At 39.9% G+C, this 22,923-nt stretch overlaps 1 protein-coding gene across 9 annotated transcripts in view; it reads right to left on the reverse strand.

Annotated features, from left to right (window-relative positions):
* The window catches only part of SRBD1 (S1 RNA binding domain 1), a 228,274-nt gene extending 209,625 nt beyond the window's left edge, over window positions 1-18,649 (reverse strand). For 7 of the 9 annotated variants that reach the window (XR_006703435.1, XM_045445920.1, XM_045445922.1 and 4 more), the window contains exons 1-4: window positions 18,574-18,649; window positions 11,572-11,651; window positions 8,934-9,114; window positions 1,801-2,187 (exon numbers count right to left, since the gene is read on the reverse strand). Coding sequence is in view for 8 of the 9 variants with exons in the window: in XM_045445920.1 (XP_045301876.1) it covers window positions 1,801-2,187; window positions 8,934-9,114; window positions 11,572-11,651 (648 nt within the window). In the remaining variant the exon portion in view is untranslated. Of the gene's footprint in view, window positions 1-1,800; window positions 2,188-4,294; window positions 4,461-8,933; window positions 9,115-11,571; window positions 11,652-18,508 lie in introns of those variants that run through there. The other 2 variants (XM_045445924.1, XM_045445926.1) reach the window with 2 other exon arrangements.
* Window positions 18,650-22,923: the final 4,274 nt, after the last annotated feature.

The following is a 22,923-nucleotide window of genomic DNA, read 5'->3' on the forward strand; positions in this document are numbered from 1 at the left end:
AAAGACCCAAATGCAAATCACACCTAAAGTTCCCCAGGCAACCCCTAAACCCACCTAGAAAATGCTGAGCTTACTCACTGTCAGGGTGCTCAGTGAAGGTGGCCGCTGTAGCAACCACTTCTCCTCACTCACAAGCAAGGAGTGCCAGATTCCAAGGACACGCTTGTTTGAGCTGTCAAAAATCACTTCCGACAAGGGAGGGGAGGAGAAAACAATGCTTGGAATTGAAAGGAAAGAGAGAGAAGTGAGAAAGTATCTTCCTCAAGTCCTCATGGTTTTCCAATTTCTGGTTCAAGGCCTTTAGGAGACTTGATCACACTTTGTCCCTTACATTCTTTAAAAGACCTCGGTGTTCTTGGTAATAAATAAACTCTTTTCGTTTTAAACTCATTACAAATAGTTTTGTATTATTTGTAACCAAGGGACAACTGGGTAAGGCAGGACCATTTTCTTCTCTTTTTCTGTTACATAGATTAGGGGATGGGTGTGAAGCAAGGTACCATAGAGTAAGGAGCCCTTAATTTTGAAGAACTTACAACCGCACTTCAAGAGACTTCATCGTCTTTGAAACCTTCCCCCCCTCCCTCCCTCCTGCTCACTGTCCACTACTAGAGGCAGATCTGTGTCAATAACAGAAACAAGCTTGTAAGTGTTAGTGAAAGGAAAGTGGGACATATCCACCTGTCCCTGTGAGTCTGGACTGGAACTAAGCAAGGAGTCTGCATTTTAAGAAAGTCTTCACATGAATCAGATACAGGTGGTCCATAAACCATCCTTTTAAAACATTTCTTTGTAGGCTTAAGTGAATAAAGAAAAAGATGGTATACAAAGGAGCCTAATTATACACTGTTTCTCCAAGAAACTTTGAACTATTTAGTTGAGGAACAAAGATGAGAAGAAAACTCTGAGGCAGCATCCTATTCCTTAGTGGACCAGAGAAAAGAAAAATCATAATTAAAAATTGCTGGCGATGTTCGACTAATAGGTAATAGAAGAGACAGCATGGGTAAAAAAAATTTCCTCTGAAGAAAAAGGTAACCCACACACAGTCCCAGGCTGAGAAGCCAGCAGAAGCCCCAGGTTGCAGAGCAGTAATTCACAGAAGCAGAAGAAGTTACATCAGAATCACCACAAGACATGTAAGAAAGAGGGAGGTCATGCCCATCTACCCGGATGGGCACTGCCATAATTAAGTTTGAAATGTCCCCCAGAGTGTGTTGGCACACATAGAAGGTTGAGAATCACTCTTTAAAAGTCACTCTTCAGGTCTTCTCTGCCATCCCCAAAGCCAGTCAAGAAACTGGGAGAAGTCAATGGCAGCTCAAGTTGAAATTCAGATAGAATTTTCCTAAGAAATTTCTAGGCCTTGTTTATAGTATATTACAACATTACATTACGAGTTAGAGATGTACTAATGGCTAATGACCTAATCACTCACCTACTTTTACAGGGAAACACAGGCCAAGTTCAAAACAAAAACTTAACAATGAACTTTTGAAGGCCCAGTCTGTTAGTACAATCTCTCTACAAAGTGCATGTTCACTCCAACACCATGGCAGAGACCAACCTTGCCTGAGGTCATAGCTCGTAGTTCAAGAGCTGGCGATGATGTGATGATGAGTGCTATAATACACAACGGCGTACCTGGGACAGGAACCAGTGCCCAAAGCCTCCGGAAATCACTGGCAAAACAAAAGAGAACTAAAAACTCCCAACCCTTTCCTTAGCCAGTGCCACTCCTACTTAGTGAAACAGAAAGGAATCAAATGAACTAAAACGCCAGAAAGCAACTGCACATACCTGTACTATGTCCCAGTTCATTTCCACCTCCTCCTTAATATTGGTGGCATTTGCTGGAAGCCTCACAGGCTGCCCTTGGGGACATGTTTCCGTCTTCATTTTCTTTAAAGGGGACTGACCAAATGTAAAGTCATCTCCATTCTCTTCCTTCTTGCATGCACCTTCCCACATGGTGCTTGTGGACGGCATCTCTGCAGCCTCGTGCCCGCTCTCCATGGTGCTAGCCCTGTTGCCTTCTTCATCAACTTTTAGCTTTTTGGTCCTCTGACCAGAAGGTGACTGAGCTGAATTTTTCCGTTTTGTCTTTGCTGTTTTCAGAGTCTGCACAGTATCCAACTTATTTTTTCTGTCTTCCAAATCAACATCAGCAATAGCCACAGAGTTATTCTATCAAATGGTAAATAGAACACATGAGAATTAAAAGAGAAAAACTGAATGCTCTGGAATATTATTCAGCAATAAGAAGAAACAAATTATGGTACACACAATAGCTTGGAAGAATCTCAAGGAAACTATGTTGAATGGAGGCGGGGGGAAGGCAATTGCAAAAAGTTACACACTTAATAATTTTACATAATATTAATGATTTATGATTTATATAACATTCCCCCCAAAATTAGTGGTTACTGGGTGTCAGAGACTGGGGTAAGGGTCAGGAGACAGGTGGATGCAGCTACAAAAAGGCAAATATTAGGCAATACTAAGGATCCTTGTAGTGATGGAACTGTTCTGGATGGTGGATACACATAGGCATACATGTGATAAAACTGCACAGAACTAAACATACAGATATAACATATAAAACTGGAGAAATCTCATAAGATCCCTGGATTTTATCAATGTAAATATCCTGGTTGTAATATTTTACTATCGTTTTGCAAAATGTTATCACTGGAGGAAATTAAAGGGTACACGGTCTCTGTATTGTTTTTTACAACTGTATGTGAATCTATAATTATCTAGAAATAAAAAGTTTAATTTTTAAAAATGAGTAAAGGATAAGTTTACACGTGCTGGAAAAACCAAGATTTAAAACCTACAATCAAAAGTCAACTCTTTGGGGGAAAAAAGTAACACTCACACACTCATAAAACTCAACAGGCTATACCTGCCACCAATTTATGCAGAAGGCTAGGGAAGAGAAAACATGGCATGACAGCAGAGTAGTGCCAGGAGGTTTTCTTTAGGAAGAGTCTGAGTAGCAGTCCACACTAGTGTTCAGGGGCTACTCTCTCAACCGCCCCCAGCCCTCGTGACAGCTCAAGTGTGAAGAAATGATACCTGGCATTCATTTTGGCAATGGAGTGGTAAATAACATATAGACCTTGCCTGTATGGAGTTTACAATTTCACAAGCTAGCCTGTTTGGGGTTGCCTAAGTGATGCAGATGGCACAAACTCAACCAAAGCAAGAATTCCCAAACTATTTTTCAGTCAAAATCCAATTCTCTCTCCTTTATCAAGTATTTTTCCAGAGTTCCTGACTACTGAAAATACTGGAAACTACAATAAAGAGCACCCCTCCCACTACCTAACCTGGAAATGATGTAGCCCTCTGGGTATTACATTTTTAGCTGCAACATAATGGGTAAGAACAGAGATATAAAAATAGAACAAGTCCTAGGTCCATAAGAGTTGATAATAACTCTGATCATATGACTTGACATAGCAAAAGAAAGAAGGTGTCAATCATACAGAGGGCTGTCAGCCACAGAAGAGAAGAAAAAGAGGAACTGTAAAAAGCAAATATGACCAGCATTCTTCTAAGCAAGGTGCAAGGAAGAGGGAAGCTTAGCATACAGATTCCGAGTATTTTGGTCCCAATGGTAAGATAGCCCTCCTGTGAGATGGACAGACCAGACTACCTTAGATATGTGCATTTAAAACATTTGATGTCATTGTGACAAACATAATACCTAGGCCACAGTAGGCATTCAATAGACCCAAAAAAATGGATTTATCTAATTCTCCCAATCTGAATCCATGCTCATCAAGTAAATTTCTGATTCTCATTTAAGTGCCTACTTACTTCAACCTCTGAGTGATGATACCAGTCAGAAAAATGTCATTAATTATTAAACCACTCTTATGAGCACGGCTGATGTAAAACCACCCAAGAGAGATATACTGTTTCCTGAAATGCTGACAAAATCATGTTGCTAACTTAGAAACCCAGTTCCAGGGGCGCCTGTGTGGCTCAGTCAGTTAAGCGTCCGACTTTGGCTCAGGTCATGATCTCACAGTTGATGCGTTCGAGCGCTGCTTTGAGCTCTGCACAGACAGCACCAAGCCTAGAGCCTGCTTCAGATTCTGTGTTTCTGTGTCTCCCTCTCTCTCTCACACTCTGTCACACCCTCTCACACCCCGCTCACACTCTGTCTCTCTCTTACTCTCTCTCTAAAATAAATCAAACGTAAAAAAAAAAAAAAAAAAAAAAGAAACCCAGTTCCATGACTTATATGTTACCCATGAGCAAGTCACTTAGCATTTCTCACCTTGGCTTTCTCATCTATAAAGTCAGGATAACAACAGCATCTGCCTCAATGGGTTGTTGTGAGGATGAAGTAAGCTCATACAATTGAAGTGCTGATCATGTTGCCTCGCTAAGGGTAAGCACTAAAATATCTGTGAACACCACCACTACCACACCTAGACCACCTCCTAGGAGAGGGAAAAGGAAGTAGACAAAAAAACGAAGAAAAAGTAAAATGACTAAGAGAAAAAGAAGAAAAGTCAACAGTCATAAAGACCCTTAAGGGTATCCTCTCTGGAGTCTTTGGGTAAGACTTACCTAGTGTTTCTCAGTGTTGTCCATGGACCCCTGCGGGCCCTGAAGCCCTTTCAGGGGGTCTATGAGATCCAACTCCATTCAAAATAACGCTAAGACATTATTTGCCTTTTTTTTTTTTTTTTGACATTCACCGATGGTACCAGAGCAACGGTAGCAACACCCAAAGGCAATGACACAAAGCAGTACTAGCAATCACCGTTCCCTTCACAGCCACACACTCAGAATAAAACAATGTTGAGTTTCACAATGCAGTTAAAAATTACTAATTTTTAAGGTTTCATTCCTTGAAAACACACCTCTTTAATCCTCTATGTTGAACTGGTCAGTCCACGTAAAGCACTTCTGCTGCGTGCGGGTGCATACAGATGTGCACCGGTCGTCTGGAGCAAAGCTCTCCTGCACCTGTGTCAGTTGTGAACTGAACTGGCTTCTTTTTCCATACACCACCATGTTTACTTGAAATAATGACTGACAAGTTATGGATTTTCAGACTTGGGATCTGGCAGACATTTTCTCATAAATGAACTGAGACTGTCACTGTAAGGACACACTTGACATTTGCAACCAACAGTAAAATTCAAGATTTAAAAGCGAAAATTAGGATTTTGAAAAATTTGTATACACTGTGAACTTGACAGCTTCCCAACACTGTGATGAGACTGGTGATTATATTAATAAATGTAACATTTTATCATCAGATAATGAAAGATGCTAACATTTGGGAGATCTGCATAAATTAGTGAACCGATATTTTGCAAAAGACTGATATACTTTATGTCACATATTCATGCATGGATGAAAGATCCATCCAAATAACACAGACCAAAGGGTTTTAATGTAATCGTCTAAAAAAATTCATTAATTTGATTTCGGATTCCACAATGAAACAAACTTTTAAGAAACTACCACTTCCTAAGTTTTGGTACTGCATCGAATAAGAATATCCACATTTATCTGAAAAAAGCTTTTAAAACACCTCTCCCTTTTCCAAATACGTATCTGTGTGGAGGCGGGTGTTCTTTATACAATTTCTGTCATATTCTAGTAAGTCAGACATCTGCAAAAATGTAAAACAGTGTCATTCTTCTAATTTTTTGTAGTTGGTTGGGAAAATATATACTTCTTTTTCACGAGAGTGTTAGTTGCATAATCATATAATAGGTTTATTATTTTTAAATTGATCAATATTTTAATTTCTCATTTTAACTTCTCATATGGTAAATATCAGTATCAAAAACCCACATAACCAAAAGTTCCTTGTGGTCATCAGTAACTTTTAAGAATGTAAAGGGGTTCAAAGACCAATAATTTTGAGAAATGTAGATCTAAACTATCAAAAACATAGGGAAATATCTCCCCATTTTATAAGATTCTATAGCCTGTCTTAGTGACATACTCAAGTTTAACATGCCTCCATCAGAACATTTCCCTCCTTATATTCAACCTCAATCTTTGGCAGACTGAATAATCAAAGCTCATTCTCTTCTGCCTTCACTGGTTTTTTTCAATCAGCCTTAACACTCCAAATGGTTGTTATGTAGCCTATGACTAAATCCAAGAAAAATCAGATCACTCTTCTTTTTGCTGTCTCCGTAAGTAGTAAACTAAGGTAAAAATGTGGCTCATTGTGTCTTTTCCAGTCAAATCAGTCAGCAGGCCTTGGCCTTGCCTTGTGTTGTACTGTGTGAGCTTGACAGAGAACTGGAGAGGGATAAGGAGTCAAGGGGACGCTTCTTAAAAATTAGACTTTAAAGAGCATTTTTACACTCTGTAGCAACTTAGCCACTGGAAGAAAAGTTGACAAGAAAAAAGAAAGGGGATGCCTAACGACACAGACCTTGATCCAGAGGGGATGGCATTGACAGCCCCAGCGGTGGGACTAACTCTGGATAGGAGGGATGACATTTCCTTCACTGTAACAGGAAAGTGAACACAAATACAGCTAGCCCGGTTGTGAGACAACAAGAAGCTCCATATGTTCTCAAATATGCAAAAGGCAATGTCATCAGCTGAGAGGGAAAGAGGAGGAAGAAATTTAGGAAGTTGAAGAAAAGAGAAAAAATTGGAAAAACAAATCTGCCAGAGAAAAAAAAATGAGTCTACCAGGTATTTTTAGTGTAATTTTAAGGTCTGAGATTATGAATTTAAAGGAAAACAAATTAGGTCCAGGCCATTTTCAGCAACAGTCAGCTGCTCAGTGCTGGCAGAAGAGAGGCGATGGCTCACCCAGTGTCAGGTTTGATCAGCCATGTGTAATTGAAGGCAAGAAGGGCAAAACTGGTGTGACTAATAAAAAGTGATTTAAATGAGACACTATGTAGTCTAGACTAGGTAAGGTAGGAAAAGGGCTGACTGGCAGTGATCTGTGATGCAGATCTGGGTCATGGCTCTCAGCCCTGGCTGTCCACAGAAGTCACCTGAGGAGCTTTAGGAAAGTAATACCATGGATGCTCAGGTTAACCCCAATTCTTTCCAGGCTTAACTGGTCTAGAACAGGGGTTGTCACTAGAACACTAGAGTGACCTTGTCACTGACATTTTTTCGAGTTCCACAGGTTGAGAGCTACCAGTGAGAAGTTGTGTCAAGGCTATAAAACAGTGGCAGTGAGAGTACCTAAACAGGGAGCTGGGAGAACAGGAAATGGTGGGATAGTGCCCCAAAAGTGGGATGGCTGAATAAGAATGCCAGTGGTAACAGTTTCTAATGATGACAGGATTCAGGCTGAGTTCATGAGAGGGGTGATAGAGGCAGAGAAGACGAAACAGTCCCTGGAGATGAGGAGGTCAAAGAACCAGGAACATAGGGCATTAGGGAGCTCATCCCAGTGGAGGGGAAATCACTACAAACAATGGCAGAAGGTGGCAAAGAGAGATGTGAAGTAGGAGCTGAGCTAAAGTCTTCAAAAAACAAAGAGGAGTGGCCAATGGGTTGGTCAATGCCAGCAACACAGAGAGGAAGACTCTAAATAATGATGAATTTTGTCTATGATGTTTAGTAAACTTTAGTAAAGTTATCAGCAGGCTACCAATTCTAGCTCGACCCAAAATAAGGTTTTCAATTACTTTGTTTGGTGGTGGCTAGAGGAGCAAAATGCCAAATCCAATGAAATGAAATCTTCTAACATGCTAAAAGTACTTTCACTGAGGTATAAAACATGTGAATTTTGACAATTCTGGAAGACATTCTAAAAACTTCCCAGAATGTTTCTTATTTTAAATGTAATTTTTTTTAATCTCTGTTTATTTTTGAGAGAGAGAGACAGAGTGTGAGCGGGGGAGGAACAGAGAGAGAAGGAGACACAGAATCCGAAGCAGGCTCCAGGCTCCGAGGTATCAGCACAGAGCCCAACACGGAGCTCGAACTCATGGATGGCAAGATCATGCCCTGAGCCGAAGTCGGACGCTTCACTGACAGAACCACCCGGGTGCTCCCCAGAATGTTTCTTAAGTGAGAGACTATTTGAATTCTCTTTTCCCCTTATACACATATAACTGAGCATCATTGGAAGGATCAAGAAATCACCATGACAAGGTTTCTTAAACTGTAACTTCTTGAACCATACTTTAAAATTTAGAAGACAGGCATGGGAAGAGAGCGTTCATAACTTTTATCAGATTCTCAAAGGGTTTATGACTCTAATACCAACAACCACTGAACTAAGAGATATTTCATAGGTTAGGCAATCAAGCTACCTTTAAGTAAAGCCATGCCATGCTTAATGAAAAAACCTCCAAATTCTGCCAACGAGATGATATAAGTCAATACTTTCTCAGCTATAGGTAATGCCCATTCGCCCATTAAAAGTGTGTTCAGTGAAAAGCTTGTATGCAAAGATGAAGAAACAGAGGATAATAGGAGAAAAGACTGATTTAAATAAAAGCCCTATCCAAGGGCACAGGAAAGTACAATGTAATGTCCCCAACCAGACATAATAAATATGTCCCTGGAAAGTCAGGCTTCTGTTACATATTAAAAGAGTATTCTTTCAAAAGTACTATGGAAGCAGTTATTTAAAGGAATATCACAGAGAATGATTTTGGAGATGCATTAATTTTTTTGTAATGCAATAAAGTCTATAACTTATTTTTTGGCTTTTTTTTTAAATCCAGATTGGTAGAGATATAGTGTTTGCTTATAGCAAAAAATATGTCAGTTGATTAATACCCTTTCCATTCCAATACAGTGGATCTGATGATAAATACTATTAAGGCCCATGGCACAGAATACCACTGCCCTAGAAGTTTTGTCATCTACGTGCTTCATCCTTCTCTCTGTTAGGAGAAAGTAGCGTTGCCAGTTAGGAAAGCACTGCAGTGTTCTCTCCATCTAACTAAAGCACCTACCAGCTCCTCCTTAACAGCCACACCTTCCGAGCCATCACTGATCTGTAGGGTGGTCTTCTTTACCCGTCGCACCCTCTTTGGTTTGCATTCCTTGGGAATAGGCTGCTTACGACTTCTGGGCACTTTCTTTTGGGGCTCCCAGGCACTATCTTCCTTGTCATCTTCTTCAGAGGCAGATGATCTAGGAGTAAATTGATAGAAAATGAAGGAAAAATGAAGCCAAATGTTAAAAGCAAAAAGACATGCTTCTTGAAAAAAGAATAAGGTAGGAGGTGTTTAATATAAAACGGAATGATGTGAGTACAAGCTATGAATACATATTGCTAAGTACTGAAACAAGAGTTGATCAAAGGCCAATGTAAAAACAGTCCGGATATGCAATGAATCACAGGTGTCTCCATTCCCCTCTCACCTATACAGCGCATGCACCCACAGGCGTGTGCGCGCGTGCACACGCGCACGCACACACACACACACACACACACACACTCAAGACAGAGGAAATCATTCATTACCTAACGCAAGTTACTGGGTGGTGTCACACCACAGTCTGTGAGGTTTGCTATTATACCAATGAAAAGCACTTTAACAATTTCCTAAGTGGTAATCAAATTAATTTAAATGAAGTTCCTCAAACCAATGTAAAGAGTGGGAAATAGCTGTAGGAAACATCCTAAATTACATAAAAAGCCAGCACCAGGGTGCCTGGGTGGCTCAATCAGTTAAGCATCCGACTTCGGCTCTAGTCATGATCCCATGGTTAGTGAATTCAAGCCCCGCATCGGGCTCCATGCACTGACCACTTCGTGGAGCCTGCTTGGGATTCTCTCTCCCTCTCTGCCCCTCTCCAGCTCACTCACTCTCTCTCTTTCTCAAAATAACTAAATAAACTTAAATAAATAAATATATATATATATCCCAAATTAGACCACTTCTCACCACGTTCACTTCCAGGACCCTAGACTTCTACAATAATCTCCTTAACTGATCCCTGCTTCCATTCTTGCTCCCCTACAGTCTGCTCTCCACCAAGAAACCAGAATGATCTTTTACAAATGTAAACTGGATCATGTCACATCCCTGCCCAAACCTTCCAATGGCTTCCCAACCCCCTGTCACCAGCTAGACCCCAAGACCTAACCTTTACTGCCCACTTGCTTATACTAACATCTTTCCCGTCTTACATTTTCCTTTAAGTTCTTCTTTCTGGCAACTTATCCCTTAAATCAGGCAAATGAAACCCAAAACCACCCTTCAGGTGATGGGACTTCCCTGACAAGACCTCTTGCAGGGCCAGACCACCCAGTCCCTTTGAGCTAAACCTGACTCACACCTGCACAGACAGACCTTAGGGTGACCCCTGAAATGTCCAGCAATTACCTTTACCTTGTTATAATACTAAAACCTCCACCCAAGGAGGGCCACAAGCCTCACTTACATAACATGCAATGTATGTATGGGCATGTTTCCTTAAGGTGCATGTGTGACCTTATGCCCACCTCCACATACAATGACAAGGCTTCTCTTGTCATCCTAACCCTAAACGAAAGGTACCTATTCACCCTCTTTTGGGGAGTCACAGCTTTGCAAGATATTCCCAGTGATTTCCTTACTTGTTGCAAATCAAGTTTACTTTGTATGACAACTCCACCTGGTGTATCTGTGACTCACCTAAGAGCAAACTCAGGTTGGTCCAGTTAGACAACTTCAAAATAAGATGCCGACACCTTGTCAAGGCCTATTAGGTCCCATCCATTCCAATCTCATTTCTAGTCACTCTCAGCCTTGGTGACTCTTGTCTGGCCACCCTTGTCTTGCTGTTGCCTAAACACACCAAACTCATTCCTGCCTCGGGGTCTTTGCACTTGCTGCTCCTTCCACGTGGAACACCCATCCCCGTATCCTTGCAAGTTGTTACTTCCAAATCTCATTTAGATCTCTTGCCACATCCTCCAAAAGAAGTTTCCTGAATACTGTATCCAAGATGGTTCCTGATCAGAACACTCACCATGCTATCCCTTGCCCTGTTTAGTGTTCTTTTAGAGTACTTATTACTGCCTAATATTTATCAGTCACTATTTAACAAATAACTTCAGGGCACATATAGTACAGTGCTCTAAAGCAGAGGCTCTCAACTGAGGACAATTTTATCCCCCTGGGGAACATCCGGCAATGTCTGGAGACATTTTTGATGGTCACAACTGGGACAATTTTATCAAACTGGGAAGATCCTTTTGGCACTAGTTAGTAGAGACCAGCATTCCTGGTCTCTACTACATCCTACAATACAAAAGACAGTCTCCACAGCAAAGAATTATCTGGTCAATAGTGCTGATTTTGAGAAACCCTGTTCTGAAGTGATATAAAAAAACTCCCTGCTCTCATGGAGCTTACACTCTAGTGTAAATATCATGGTATACACTTGGTTACTTTCTCTCTCCTTGTTCAATAGTTGAACACCAACACCGAAACAGAGCCTGGTACACAACATGAGTTCAATAAATATTTGTCCCGTGAATGAATGAAAAAGACAACAGTCTTCCTCAACCCAAATGACTTACATTAGTAAGTGACAAAATGCATTTGTCCTTAAAATATACATCATTCTCCCAACCCCATAGGAAACCAATATGCTTACAACTCTGAGAAGGAAGAGAATTCATCTTTGGATACCACAGTCTGGACCTTGACTTTTGCTCTTCTTGGCAATGATGACATCTGGAAGAAACAGAAGATAAAATCAGCATGATGTGAATCACCTGAATAACTGATCACTTACGTTGTCTACAAAGCGATGTGCCACTCAAAACTAACACTCCAATAGCTCCGCTGTTAAAAAAAAATGCCACAGGAAAAAAAAATGAGAAGTATTCAAAAGCCCAAACACCGGTTTCCCCTCCTATGAGGCTGCCAAATATAAGAGCAGCTAACAGCCTTCCAATGGTTTCAAAAGCCTGAGGAATGTGGGCCACCTTTGGAAAGATGTAAGCTCCGGTAGGGTGACAACTTTTAGGTTTTTTTAGAGTTACACGCATGAATATACCGCAAGCACTATTAGATGTTTTATCAGACAGCAAATTATAAAGTCCTTTATCAAACTATTTTAAGGATAAGAAGTATTTTCCCACTTTTATATCTTCTTACAATATAAAGGCCTATCTATAAAGTTGACAGTCAAATAAATGTTGATGGATTGAAAAGGCAGCCACGTTATTCTTAAAACAAGAACATCTATTCCCTTAGTTTATGGTATTTAAATAAAAGACTTATTGGAAAATAAAAAATAATCACTAATGTCACTAGAAATAGTTACCAGCTCTTCAAAACACGGAGAAAAATAACCAGAGACATCCTACAATATACGAAGTCAGCAAATTTACTTTAGCTAATAAATTTTATTACCTAAAGAGTCTATGTCAAACCCTAAAATCTACATTAGACTCTGACGTGCTTGGAACCCTTTAACCAGTCATGTTACAATGCCTCCAGTTCTAACTTCCACTTAGAAGAAGAAGGAATACTTCATAGAAATACAAAGGGGTTGTCACAAAAGCATACACGTGCCCTCGGCTCTTTAGCTCAATTCAGTCCAGTAGTTGCAGATTAGTCAAGAGCACACCCAGAGTAAACCAGGAGAACAAAAGGAAAACAGTCTCCAGGAAGTGGACAGGATAATCTTCCATCTTTTCCTTCACCTCCCTTTGTGGCACTGTACGCTTATACCAGTCAGCCTTCTTCAAATAAGTGTTTCTAGATACTGGTCATAAAGGAATAGGTAACTTTTGATTTCTATGTTATATGAACTTGACTACAACAAAACAAAAACACAAACAGAAAAAGTTAGTGTATCATGGGGTGCCAGTTCAAATCAGGGCAGAAATGAGTTGTTCAAAAAGTTGTATTAAGACAACAAGCTATCCTTCTGGAGGAAAACAAATATTTAAGTCCTACTGCCATACCCTGAACAAAAATATATTCCACACAACTAATAATTTAAAACGTGCAAAATATTTCTCAGAGCTAAAACAAACAATCCTAAAATTAGTACAGAACCTCAAAAGACCCCAAATAGCCAAAGCAATTTTGAAAAAGAAGAACAAAACTGGAAGTATCACAATTCTGGATTTCAAGCTATATTACAAAGCCGTAATCATCAAGACAATATAGTACCAGCACAAAAAACAGACACAAAGATCAACGGAACAGAATAGAAAACCCAGAAATGGACCCACAACTATATGGTCAATCAATCTTCAACAAAGCAGGAAAAGAATATCCAATAGAAAAAAAGACAAATCTTTCAACAAATGGTGTTGAGAAAACTGGACAGCGACACGCAGAAGAATGAAACTGGACCACTTTCTTACACCATACATAAAAATAAATTCAAAATGGATGAAAGACCTAAATGTGAGCTAGGAAACCATCAAAATCCTAGAGGAGAACACAGGCAGCAACCTCTTTAACCTCAGCCGCTGCAACGTCTTACCAGACATATCACTCAAGGCAAGGGAAACAAAAGTATACATGAACTAATGGGACTTCATAAAGATAAAAGTCTGCACAGTGAAGAAAACAATCAACAAAACTAAAAGGAAGCCTACACAATAGGAGAAGATATTTGCAAAAAGCATATCTGATATCGGGTTAGTATCCAAAAATCTACAAAGAACTTACCAAAGTCAACATCCAAAAAACAAGTTAAGAAATAGGCAGAAGACATGAGGAGACATTTTTCCAAAGAAGACATCCAGATGGCTAACAGACACATGAAAAGATGCTCAACACCACTCATCATCAGGAAAATACAAATCAAAACAATAATGAGATACTACCCTACACCTGTCAGAATGGCTAAAATTAACAACACAAGAAATAACAGGTGTCGGCAAGGATGCAGAGAAAGGGGAACCCTCTTCACCGTTGCTGGGAATGCAAACTGGTGCAGCCACTCTGGAGAACAGTATGGAGGTTCCTCAAAAAAAAAAAAAAAAAAAAAAAAAGCAACTAAAAATAGAACTACCCTATGATCCAGCAACTGAACTATTAGGTATTTACCTAAAAGATAAAAACCAAAATACAGATTTGAAGGGGTACATGCACCCCAATGTTTAGAGCAGCATTATCAACAATAGCCAAACTAAGGAGAGAGCCCAAATGTCCACTGACTAATGAATGGATAAAGATGATGTGGTATATATACACAATGGAATATTACTCGGCCACCAAAAAAGTGAAATCTTGCCATTTGCAACAACATGGAGCTAGAATGTATTATGCTAAGCAAATAAGTCAATCAGAGAAAGAGAAATACCATAGAATTTCACTCATATGTGGAATTTAAGAAACAAAAATAGATGAACATACGGGAAGAGGGGGAAAAGAGGGAAACAAACCACAAAAGGCTCTTAATAATAGAGAACAAACTATAGGTTGATGGAGGGAGATGGGTAGGAGATGGTCTAGATGGGTGATGGGTACTAAGAAGGGCACATGTGATGAGCACTGGATGTTGTTTATAAATAATGAATCATTGAATTCTCCTGATACCAATATTGTACTGTATGTTGCCTAAAATTTAAATTTTAAAAAAGGGAAGAAAATAATTAAAAAATAAATGTAAAAGAGATAGTCAAAAAATAAAAAATAAATTAAAAATAAAATGTATAAAATAAAACTACAAGGGGCACATGGGTGGCTCAGTCAGTTGAGGGTCTGACTCTTAACTTTGGCTCAAGTCATGCTCTCAGGGTCACAAGATTGAGCCCCAAGTCAGGCTCTGTGCAAAACATAAAGACTGTTTAAGACTCTCTCTCTCTCTCTGTCTCTCTCTCTCTGCCCCTCTCCCTGCTCGAGCTCTCTCTCGCTAAAATAAATAAAAATTTTTTAAAAAGCTCTCTCTCTCTCTCTCCCTGTGCCCCTCTCCCCGACTCATGCTCTCTCTCTAAAATAAAAAAAATTTCATTAAAAAAAATAAAACTACAAAAGTACTACAGAAAATAAATATGACCATTTTCATAATTTAGAGTGGAGGTAGGGGAAGAAAAGTTTTCCTAGGCATAACTCAAAATTTCAAAAGCCAAAAGAGAAACAGATTTCACTATATAAAAATTAAAATTCCAAGTCAGCAGTGGGAGTGCTTCAGAACCAAACCAATTTATTCTGCACTATCATCAAAAAAAATCACAAGAAGCAGTACCTGATACCTTGGAACTAAGAATGAAGGGACTAAGGGCTGGTGTAAGTTGTCTGAGGCAAAGAAATATCTCTAGAGGCCCTACTCCACTTCATGCTATTAAGCAACTGCGTGGGGAAAAAGTCTGGAAAGAATAAAACCATCTTTAGACTACAGGACACCAAATACAGTTGTGGGCATGAGAAACATACAGACCAAACAGTAAATGAAGAGGACCCCTCCCCACCAGTCCTCTTCTGCTACTAAGCTCCTAGTTAGACCTTTTCTCCAGGGAGGAAAACGGAAAGGCTCTTCTCTGGAGAATCTGACCAGCCCAAAAATAAAAACCTGAAGATACTAAATTCCCCCAACAAACAACCCAACTAGATCATCTACTCGCACCTCTCCATTCTACAATATACCGGAATTCAGAACATTCCCATACAGACCACCATGCACCAATTCTCACTCCACACTTTAACAGAAATGTGTTTAAAATAGGGGTAGACACACCCATGGCAATCTCATAAAATTCTGAGTAACCATTAAAGAAACAAATATTGTCCTTTCCCGAAACAAATATGTCCAAATTCCCCTTTATTAGGCACCCTGGAAGCAATGTTACCATTGAATGATGAGTAAGATGTAAACTTATCCTCTGACAAGTAGAAAAATATGAATTTGAAAAGGGAGGTGGGGAAGGAGAATATGCTTGAGCACGTAGGCCAGTTTCAGACTAGTTCTAGAAAGAGTATATATAGAAGCTAAGGACCTAGAAATTATTTTTTCAAAACTGCCTATGCCAGGTATACTCCCAAGGGTATACATATTCCAGTTTAAAGACTGATGTTTCTAGAAGCTGTTGTTTCTCCATCATGACTGATGTTTCTCCAACTCCACTCCTCCCAAGTTCCCATCTTCATATCATAGGACTCATTCAATTAACCAAAATTCCATCCATTTCCATGCTTTTAAATATCTGTATCACCTACTTATTAACAATCCTAATACCTCCAACCCAAGTCTTGCCTAAGATTCAGATTTACATAATAAATTATTCATATTGCCTAAGAAACTATGTAGATGCCTCATACTTACCTAAAATGTAACATACCCACAATGAAATCTTGATAACCATTTCTTGTCTTAAAACCCATTCCTACCAGTCTTTCCCATCTCAGTAAATGGCACCATCATCCATCTAAATAGGTGGCTAAGCCAGAACCTTGGAAAAATTTTAACAGCTTCACTGAGCTATAAATGACATACAATAAATCATATACATGCTTAAAGTGTACAAACATGGTAAGTTTTGGAATATGTATACACATCTCCACAACCAAGATAATACATCTATCATCCTCCAAAGTTTCATTTGCTAAGCTAAAGCCTTGCAAATCTTTTTTTCCTGTCATCTCCCAGTCTACTAATAAGCAACATAAATTCTTCCTCCAAAATACAGCTTACATTTCTATTATCTCTTTAGTCCCCATATCTTTTATCTAGACTATAATAACCTCTTAACTGGCTTCCCTGCTTCCACTCTTGCCTCTACTACCCATTCTCCACATATGAACCCAAAAGATCATTTAGAAAATGCTTAAAAACCATTCCCACTTCCCACTCCATCCTCCACTTAGAATCAAATCATATTTTTACCATGACCTTCTAAAATGCCCTACAGGACTAGGGGCGCCTGGGTGGCTCAGTCGGTTAAACGGCCGACTTCAGCTCAGGTCACGATCTCGCGGTCTGTGAGTTCGAGCCCCGCGTCGGGCTCTGGGCTGATGGCTCAGAGCCTGGAGCCTGCTTCCGATTCTGTGTCTCCCTCTCTCTCTGCCCCTCCCCCGTTCATGCTCTGTCTCTCTCTGTCTCAAAAATAAATAAAGTTAAAAAAAAATTAAAAATAAATAAATAAATAAATAAATAAATAAAATAAAATGCCCTACAGGACTGCCCCCTGTCTGTCTTTCTAACCACATTTACCATTTGTTGCAGCTCTTCAGCCAGTTACAACATTCTTTCAGTCCCTGAATGAACCACGATTCTTTGCCATCTCAGGTTCACTCTGTCTGGAACACTATTCCCGATGCTTATCAATGGACTAGCTCTTTCTCATTTCTTACAGCTCAGCATTTTAGGCCTAAAATGGGTTTCCAAAATATAGTATTATTATAGGACCCTATTTATTTCCTTTATACAGTACTATATAACATAATCTAGAATTATCCTTGTCTATTGTCTGCATCCCCCATGTTTACTTCATGGCAGTAAACACCATGAAGGAAGAAACCACATTTGCCTTTTTCTGCATAACACAGAGCTTAGCACTTAATACCTACCCTATAACATACATGTATTAAATGAACATAAGAATATATACAAAATGGTCTCTATAAAGGAATATACATTTTTCCCCATAACTATTAGGCAATATCACACATGGCACTCATTGTTTTCTTTTTGAAAAAGTGATGGTACAGAAGAACATTCTTATTCTTAGTGGCTTAAGATCTTTCCCTCTCAACGCTGTCTTATCTCTGTGGACACAAGAGCATATTCAAAATCAGTTGCTGTGATGGTCCTAAGGGAGAAGGCACTAAATTAGGGTGAGCGAAAATCGGGAAGGGGGTGTGAAGAAACCTGCACACACATAAATATTACATTAAAAATGGGAAAACCACAATTAGAAATGTTAAGAGCAGAGGGGAACTTTTTAAGAGGCAGCTGAAGAAGTTTCCCCAAGGGTACAAACAGAAGTGCTTGGAATGTCAGCAAAGATCCCTACATAATACGAAGTAACAGACCTGTAAAGATCCTAAGAAATCAGACAGTCCTTCCCCACCCCTCTAATGAATAAGAAGCCTGAGATCCAGGAGATGGATGGTTTACTCAAAGGGAATGTTCTAATTATGTAGGTAGAATCCAAAGCCCCAAACAGCAAGACCAGCCTTGTTTCCCATTCCACAAACATTATAGTATAACATGCTAGCGCGGGGGAGGTTTAAGGAAAGTTGCCTAGAGAGTTCCCATTCATTCCTTTCCTCAAGAGTTATTCAGCGCCTCCAAATGCCAGACACGCTGCTGAGGATGCGGATGATGCCGACAAGGCCATGATCTGATGGTAAAAAGGGTGCTTCCTCCCCCATCTCCGATAACTTGAGGTGTGGAAACAAGCTAGGTTTGCCTGGGTTTTCCCATGTCTGTCCCTACGTGCTAAGAGCTGAGATTTGACTGAGAAGACGCGCCAGGTGACACGCGGCAGCTAGGAGGGGTTTTCCGGGTGCAGGTTAGAAGATACAGACGGCAGACCGTAATATGTAATGACACTTCTCACTTTAAAAAGGGATGTTATTTCCCAAATGAGCGCTTAAAATTTTTTAAATGGCGCCAAAACTACCGGAGCCCGGGCACCGGGTTCACGCGAGCCCGCAGGAACACCGCCAAGGCGGACGCTCAGCTCACCTTCCCGCCCGGCGAGTCAGAAGGCCCGGGATTCTGTGTGTGACCGCATCTTCCGGTTCCCGCCGGAAGTTTTTCAAACGCCGGAAGTCCCGCCTCGCTTCTCCCTGACTCGCGGCAGCAGCTCAGACCGCCGGAGCGGGATGGAGCCAAGCTGGACGGAGGCGGGGCTAAGGCGAGGATCCTTCGGGAGCTCTGAGGCGGGGCCCTACCCGGGGTGTGGCGGGACTGGAAACAAGCTCTCTCTCCCCGGATACTGCCAGAAGTGGAGCCCGAGGTGCTGTTAACGCGGACCCACCTCCTTGTTCTTTCTCTTTCTCCTCACCCGCCTTACCCTTTGCATCCTGCTCTTTGAAATTCAGTCAAAAATGTTTCTTTTCATTGCATTATTTTTAATTTGCAGTAGAAAAAGGAGAAGCAAGTTTTATTCTTTCTAAAGTCAATTTTAAGTGTCGTTAATGAACTTCGCTCAGTGTGTTTTAAGCATACTTTTAGCCTGTTTCATTATTTCCTAGGCCCCGAGATAAGGGTTTTGCTCTAGTCTTATGGAAATACACAAAGTTGGCCTCTTCTGAGAAGCCCTCACACAGCCCTTGAGGTGCATGCTACCTTAATGGAGTTTAACCCTAGAGTCACGTCTGCCTTGCTTCAGTCTCTCAGGCAGCTCGTACTGCCAGGTACACCGATTTGGAAACCGGGTTCTTTTAGAAACTTACTGATAGACTTGGGCAAATCCTTTTACGTCTTTGAACTTGTTTTCCCGGCCTCCCTTCCATCCTACCCCTCACCTGGTAAGGTACCCCGTTTCATATTAGAGGTAAGAACTCAATTAATTTACTCAAAGTAAACGCAGGTCCCAGATACCTCACCTTGGGCAAAAATGGGAAAACCCTGATCCATTTCATTTTCAGATTCTTGGAGAGTGCTATGACTTACTTATAAGTCCTAATAACAGTGTCCTAGGCGAGTCTTCCCTCTGTATCCCAAATTTCCATTTCCCTTTCCACAAAACACAAAAGTAGCTCCTGCTTTTTGTTTGAATGACTCCAAGGTATCTTGTTTTTAAAATGTTTATGTATATATAAGTATATAATAAATATATATATATGTTTATTTATTTTTCAGAGACAGAGAGAGAACGAGCAGGAGAGGGGCAGAAGACTGAGACTTGGGAGGAAACCAAGAGTTGGATGCTTAACCGACTGAGCCACCCAGGTGCCCCAAATGTTTATATTTTGAGAGAGAGCCTGAGTAGAGGAGGGGCAGAGAGAGAGGGAGACAGAAGATCCAAAGCAGGCTCTGTACTGACAGCAGTGAGCCGATGTGGGGCTCAAACTCAGCAACCATGAGATCATGACCTGAGCTGAAGTCAGAAGCTTTAACCCCGCTGCCATTCCCTAAGCTCCACTTTTTTTTGACTAACCCAAATTAAGAGCTATAAAGGCCTCCCCAGCAATTCTTTCCCTTTACCTTGAATATATTTTCTCAAAATCAGTATTCAGTAAAAAGAAAAAATGACTTGTTTTTTGGTGATGTATTTTTTTTGCCAAACACACTAAATTCTAAACTCACAAAAACAGACAACAAAATTAGACGTAAAATTAGGAAATAAAGTCTGTTGTTAGATCAAAACCCTGGATTTGGGGTGCGTGGCTACCTCAGTCAGTAGAGCATGTGACTCTTGATCTCGGGGTCCTAAGTTTGAGCCCCCCATATTTGGCATAGAGTTTACCTGAAAACAAATTTTTTTTAAATCTCTACAGAGAAAACAAACATGGATTTGTTTTAGAAGATTATATAGAGCAGCTTTCCATACTAATGACTCATTTCCATGTGTTTTGAGTACTGAAAGGCCAAGCAAGGTATTGAAATACCTTATGAGTGGGCCTTGCTAACTATAGATTCACCCAAAGTAAACATAAATTTTATTAGATAATGTTTGCTATGGGAAGAAAATAGGACTCTTTTTCAATATAGTAAGTCTGTTCATCTGTATCTGAAGATTCTTGGTCAGTAAGGATCAGTTTCTGAGACTTTTCAGAGTTGGTTTGTTTTTTTTTTTTTTTCCTCCTTAATTTGTAGTCTTATGTTGCCTTTCACAGTGATTGCAGAAGGTTTGGAACTGTCTGCTACAATCACAGTCTGCTCCATAATTTCTAGTTCTGAAAATACTAGAGAACACATTATAGTCCAGAATTATGGGAAGGGAAACCAGGCCATAATAATCAACAATAATTTACTATTTACTATTCACCTATTTTTGATGTTGAATTGTGCTATACATGTTTAAGGTAGGAAGTAAAAACGGTCAAGATAAACCAGTATTTTGCAAAATCTTTTGCCATAATTTCTACCCTGGAGGAATTTACAAACAAGACTGGAGAATATATACAGTTGTAAGAGACAGAGATCCATACAAGACAGTCTGGATTCAAGGGTTAGGTTGTATATCAAAGTAGCCACAGTGGTAAAGTGAGAATGAGTATAAGGATTGGACAGTGGAGTGTTGGATCTTGACTCCTCCATCAGAGATGTTTGCCTTTCAACTGGGGAAGAAAAATGATTAGTAAGTGAAAGTAAATAACCTGTAAGGTTTTAGACATCAGACATCTGGGAAAAATAAAAGCTGGGGTGGTGTCCTCTGAAAGTAATGCAGGTGGCAACCTGCTCCAAAGATAAGTAAGACTGTCCAGAAAACATTTCTCTTGGAATTTTGCAAGACAGCCACTCCCACTAAAAGCTGTCAAGGGAAATTTATAATCACTAAGTATAAACCAGGCCCCACCACAAAGACTGCCTTTTCTCTCCAGGTCCTTGCCCAATCTATTGTTTACTTTTGCACCTTAAGTGCTGAATTTCAAAAAATTCATGACTTTAGCCTGGAATAATCTGGATGCTCACCTGAGACTTATTGCAACAGAGTTTTGGAGTAATGAAACATGTTTTGGAGGCTATTTATTTTATTGCTGCAAAGCATGTAGCTATTCATATGATATTCCTTGGTATGTGATCACTTATACGTTATTATCTGTGTTTTCAAGTCCTTTCCCTATGGTTCTGTCTCCCCAAGGAGACTGTAATAATAGTAATGACTTATATTCATTGATCATCTACCCTATGCCAAGCATTAAATTAAGTTTTTACATGTATGTGTGTATTTAACTCACATAACAGCTCAATGAGATACTGCTATTATCCTGTTTTTATAGATGAGAATACCAAGGTATGGAGAAGTTAAATAACTCATCCAAAGTCACATCAGCTATTAAATTGCAGATCTGGATCTAAACCTAGTACTCTGAAAGACCTGCATATACCTCCACTCAAAGCAAAGATCTTTCCTTATCTGTTACATTGGCCAGTGCAAGACTGAATCTTTGAGATGCTCAGGAACTGTTGAATCTCTAAATACACTAAATAAAGTGCTATCTACCCACCTGGGATACAACAAGGCTCTTCTCTCCCTTGACTTCAAACTAATCAAAGTTCCATGGGAACAAAAATTCTTAATAAAGATGCACTATATTTTGCACCCGCTAAATTGTAAGGTACTTGGATCTAAGCCTTGGAAATAAGTCTTAGTCATTTTGGTCTCTCCTTCTCTAACTTTTCCCTCCACCCACATAGTGCCCAATAATGCTTGACAAATAATAAGTACTTAATAAAATAGTAGACTAGTGCGTGGCCCAAAGAATGTGCCTGTAAAAAAAAATACATCTTTCCTCGCACTATGAAAGTAATCTAAAGTTCTTGCCACCAGTGAGTTACCATTTAAAAACTCAAGTGTAGGGGCACCTGGGTGGTTCAGTTGGTTAAGCGTCTGACTTTGGCTCAGGTCATGATCTTGTAGTTAATGGGTTCAAGCCCTGTGTTGGGCTATGTGCTAACAGCTCAGAGCCTGGGACCTGCTTCTGATTCCGTATCTCCCTCTCTCTCTACCCCTCCCCTGTTCATGCTCTGTCTCTCAAAAATAAGTAAATGTTAAAAAAATAAATAAAAACTCAAGTGTACTTATGGAAGTTCAAACTTTTTATCCCTTAGAGTTAATCACCTGGCAAAAGCAGATGAGTGTTTCAGATTAGAGAAGCACAAAATGAAACTAAGCCCTATTTCATGAATTTGCGTATAAGCCTCACCCATCCACTTTCCTACTTCTAGCAGCTCTCATTCCTCATACTGAAACTCATTGGCTTCAGTGAGCTTCTCTCAATAATTCAGCCATGAACTTAGATGTTTCCTGCAAAATATAAATGATTATTAAGCAGAGAGGGGATGGCCTGTGTTTTCCAAATGAGAAAGGGGTTTCTTTTTTCTTTTTCTTTTTTTTTTTTATGATGAAAAAATTTAGATTTA

The sequence above is a fragment of the Leopardus geoffroyi genome, chromosome A3, assembly GCF_018350155.1.
Source record: "Leopardus geoffroyi isolate Oge1 chromosome A3, O.geoffroyi_Oge1_pat1.0, whole genome shotgun sequence".
NCBI lineage: Eukaryota > Metazoa > Chordata > Mammalia > Carnivora > Felidae > Leopardus > Leopardus geoffroyi.